The 4,694-nt window shown below is 40.7% G+C and overlaps 1 protein-coding gene across 1 annotated transcript; it reads left to right on the top strand.

Annotated features, from left to right (window-relative positions):
- The first annotated feature begins 1,683 nt into the window (after positions 1-1,683).
- Positions 1,684-3,487, top strand: cldn5a (claudin 5a). Its single transcript, XM_005473513.4, has one exon. The coding sequence runs from the start codon at positions 1,959-1,961 to the stop codon at positions 2,607-2,609; it is 651 nt and encodes a 216-aa protein (XP_005473570.1). The 5' UTR covers positions 1,684-1,958; the 3' UTR covers positions 2,610-3,487.
- The last annotated feature ends 1,207 nt before the right edge of the window (positions 3,488-4,694 follow it).

Here is a 4,694-nt window from a genome sequence, read left to right as displayed (position 1 = left end):
CCATTTCGGCTCAACGTCTTGAAAGGCGTAAGTAGAAATGTATCATTAGGCAGAACCAATATGGTTACTTCAGCGGGACAGTTTCTTTGGTACTTTACCTTGTAACGGTTTTTCTTTCTTCCGTGGAAAACGTTAAATATACAACTATGCGATAGAAGTTGTAACTATCTTATTAAAAATGTTATAATGTATCCCAAGAATTCGCCGAATTATGTAATCTTATGTTACCGATGAGAGAATATTGTTATTATTAATTTATCTCAAAGTGGGTAAATTCTGCTAAAAAAAAAAAAAAAAAAAAAAAAAAAAGGTAAACAAAGTTACAGGCTAACAAAATTAGTAGTACTCAAAAAATAAAATTCAATACGAGAAAAGAAATATCTCAATAAAGTTAAAAAAAACGAATTTAAAATAAAAGTAAATTAAATACAATAAAGCAAAAATAAGTATATATTCAAATAAATAATTTTTTTAGCATTTACATTTTGAATTAAATTTACATTTTTAATGTTTTATTTTACTTCATTATACAATAAAGTAAAACAGGAAAATAGATGTAAATATGACTTATAAAATGTAGGGAAAGAAAGCACAGCAAATATCAAATGGCATTAAAATTCATTAAAATGAAGTGCGCAGTGCAATAAACTGACATTAAAAGATAAAGAAGTGTGTTTTTTGCTATGTTTGTGAAACTTGTGAAAATACAGTGAAAAATAAAAACCCAAAATTGATCCCACTCTTCATACTTTCAGAAGTCATCCAGTGGGTCCCTGGGCCTACCTACAGTGTTGTAACACATTTACTAATTTTTTTTTTTTTACAAAAATAAAGTACTTCTCTACTTGTTGTATTTGTTATTTAAAATCCCTCAGCCAAGACAATTCTTTCACTGAGAGTTACATTTTGGTAGTACCACCTTAAGCAGATTAAAAGTTCTCCCAAGTTCAAATAAAGCCTGCCACACTGAACATATCCTGGAGTAAAATTCCACTTTGTGCTGGTAGGACTGTATGAATCCTATGTGAGGCTTTTAGAATTTGAAATCTGCCTGCGCCACCAAGGGCACTTGGAAAAGGAAAAGTCAACTCATTGCAGTCACTGGGCGCAAACCCTCCAGTCCAAACACTAAACATATAAAATTAGCTGCCACGTACATAGTTTATGAATTTCAAATAAGCTATTTAAAAGTGCAAGTTGACTGCAACTGATTGATTGAAGGTGAAGGTGAAATTAAGACAAAACAACAGTAATAAAGAAAAGCATTTAAAAAAAAGCTCTTGTTGTGTACTTGTTAGACGTTGTTAGACGTATTTAAAAATCAGATCTGTACTTCTTTTCTGACTAATGGGTTAGACAAATATAATATTCCTATGAGAATAGGTGTGAAATGATAATTATACCCAACAGACAAGTTGCATTATCCTCCATGTCTGAAGAATCAATAACAAGTGCCGTGATTCATCACACCACTACACTTCAGCTGTTCCACAGCGTTAACGCGCACACAGAGGTCTGCCATAAAATCTCTTCACCCCTCTCCCGCCCCCTCTATTCATTGTAAATAACTGTTCAAACGCACAATGCGCTCTGGACCGCTTTATTCAGTCGCTCAACTTCCCTGCGTTTTCATTGGTCCCTTGAGGATGCGGACACTGCGGATTGGAGGAAAGTTTCTCTCCGAGTCCACACACCCCCACCTCGCAGATATTCGTGGTCCGGTGAGACTGTGATTCCAGTTGTTTTCACATCCCCTCGCTAACAAAGAGACTGGAAGCTGCTGCCTTACATCTCTGCGTAAATGTAACGAGTGATGCGAGACTAACGACTCACCCTCCTGTATCGAGTTGAGAAGGAAGAAGACAAAAGCAAAAACCGCACTTTGCTTTCAAGGAGAGAAACAAGCGGAGAGTTTAAGCACCTTCACGCGGACCTGACTGAACATAACAAGAGTGAAAATGGTGTCGGCCGGACTGGAGATTTTGGGACTTTCCATGTGCGTAATTGGCTCGCTCCTGGTGATGGTTGCATGCGGGTTACCTATGTGGAAGGTGACGGCTTTCATCGAAGCCAACATCGTGGTGGCTCAAACGCTCTGGGACGGCTTGTGGATGTCGTGTGTTGTGCAGAGCACGGGGCAGATGCAGTGCAAGGTGCACGACTCCGTCCTCGCTCTCTCCCACGACCTGCAGGCTGCCAGAGCGCTCACCATCATCTCCTCCGTGATGGGCGTGCTGGGTCTTATGGTTGTGATTGCGGGGGCACAGTGCACCAACTGTATCCGCACTGAGTACATCAAAGCTCGGGTGGTGAACGCCGGTGGGGTGATCTACATCCTCAGTGGGCTGTTTGTGCTCGTGCCCCTTTGCTGGATGGCCAACAACATCATATCGGACTTTTACAACCCGCAGGTGCCAGCGTCCAAGAAGAGGGAGATCGGCGCTGCGCTCTACATAGGCTGGGCGGCCACAGCGCTGCTGCTGATCGGAGGAGCGCTGCTGTGCTGCTCCTGTCCTTCCAGCGGGAACTCGGGATATTCAGTAAAATACGCACAGACCAAAAGAGCTGCCACGCAGAACGGGGACTATGACAAGAGGAATTATGTGTAGCTATGTGGCTCACAGCAGGTGACGCGTAATAGTGAGCCTGCCGCTTTTGAAAAAACTGTTTTTTACGGACTTTATCTTTGCACCAGCAGTTTGTTTGTTTTTTCATAAATTTGAACTTTGAAAATCAGTGGAACCACCTCTATTGTTTTTACACTGGCCCTTCAATACGCTCGGACCACAGATTCCCACATCCTTTTTGTGTCTGTCTACAGGAGATTAAACAAAGACTATCAACTACAGGAGGTAGCTCACGACGTAAAAAAAAGAAAAAAAGAAAAAAAAAGAGTATCTTTCTTAGGTACCAGCTTTGTAAATTCTCGAAATTATTAGTATTTTGAATTGTTTACTGCTGTAACTAAATGTTTTTTTCTTTTATTGAGGAACTCTAGCCACCGAAAAATATAGGCTCTTCTTTTGCCTTGATGTGCATTGTCAGCACAACCTTGTACAGTAACTGAGAATGTTTGCACTCCCACGCGTTCAAAGACCAGTTTCCTTTAGGGGGACAATTGACAACAATGTCAAAGTAAAATGTTGTGTCAAAGCCCTCATAAATCTCAGATAAGCTTTTGTTTTGCTCAGAAGTTAATAGGAGGGGGGTGGCTTTGAGGCTTGCTCTTATTTTGGACCTGTAGATTCTGGAGATTTAGCCTATATGTGACATGAAAATGTGCAACAGATGCAGTGTAGGCTACAGTCTCGAGAACCTGCAACTTTTCCCTTCATTGTCCCTGCAGGAAGTCTTTTGTTTTTTCACAATTTCCAGAAATAAACTTTGTTTTCTGTTATTGATGTTTGATGTAATGATTCCATATTCATGTATCTGAAGATGCAATACTGTTTCATTTTATTAAGATTAAACTGAATATATTGTATGTAATCCTCATTTGAAGTGTTTTTTTAGTGCTAACGTCTGAGTTACGATGGTCTGCAGGCAGGAGTGCCCTCCATGGCTGTGTGTAAGGGTTGCCGTTCCCATCATGAATCCATAAACCAACCCCCACGGCGGGAGAAAGTATTTTGGTTAGCCATAGAAATCCAGATGACAATGCCCATTCAGCCAGAGTGGGGCTCTGCTGTTCAACTCACAATACCCCCCACCCCCCTTCAGACCACCTCCCCTCCCCTCCTCATCCGCAGTCAGCGAAAGACGTTCAAATTAAAGCTGTGGAGAAGCTGCTGCAATCGTTGTCCTGCAAGTCATTCCATTCATTCATTCATAAGTCTTCACATCTTCTTCCACCAAGGTGCTAAGATAGGCGGGCTCTATGACAAATTGGTACAGAGCAATTAGTTTACTTACTTCACAGGCGAGGAATTTACTCAAACACTGGGGATTACTTTGGTATATTAAGGTAGTAAAGTTACAGTCCTATTTAAACAGTGGGGACAACAGGGGAAAAATACACAAGATATTCCAATAACAGCTCTCTGATTTAGAACTGTGACTGGATTACAGAAGCTTATGCATACTTGTTTTGCTGGTGACTTAAGAATCTTAGCAGGTCATATGCCCTCTTAAAAGTTCAAAATATGGCCACGCACAGAGACTGCATACAGTCAGGATAGAGGGCGATCAGTGGACCTCTAGTAACACACATAAGAAATACTTCATGGTAAATTAAATTATCATCGGAGACTCAGGGTGCCCACAATTGTAAGTTGAATATGCGGTTAAGAAGACAACAAAGGTTTCACAGGGAGTACAGCAAGTTTCCAGCATTTTCAACCATATCACAAGGTCCTCATCTGTAAGTTTGATAGAATATTTCCATTTCAAGGTCTACTTACTTGCATTTTCTGAAAGATGTGAAAAAAGCACAAGTTCAATAAGAAACTGATAAAAAAAACTGCAACTGTGAACCCCCGCAAAGGCTCTGTCACGTTTAGTTTTTAGTCTTGATCCCAAGTCCAGATCAACACCTGAGAGTCCTGGTGAAGTGCGCAAAAGTGGGTGCTTCATCATGCAGACTCCCAAAGAGAAAAGCCTAAGCTTTGAATTGCATTCTTAAATTAATAGGGAGCTAGTGCAGTGAGATCGGCAGAAGTGTGATGTGAGGAGCTGAAGGATGGAGGAGCTGGTAA

This window comes from Oreochromis niloticus, linkage group LG12 (genome assembly GCF_001858045.2).
Source record: "Oreochromis niloticus isolate F11D_XX linkage group LG12, O_niloticus_UMD_NMBU, whole genome shotgun sequence".
Lineage (NCBI taxonomy): Eukaryota > Metazoa > Chordata > Actinopteri > Cichliformes > Cichlidae > Oreochromis > Oreochromis niloticus.
The sequence above is the reverse complement of the archived record's forward strand: the minus strand, read 5'-3'. Positions and strand labels throughout refer to the sequence as shown.

What these genes read in the sequence shown, in the direction of transcription:
- cldn5a (XM_005473513.4), top strand. Translation starts at nt 1,959, where the DNA reads ATGGTGTCGGCCGGACTGGAGATTTTGGGACTTTCCATGTGCGTAATT.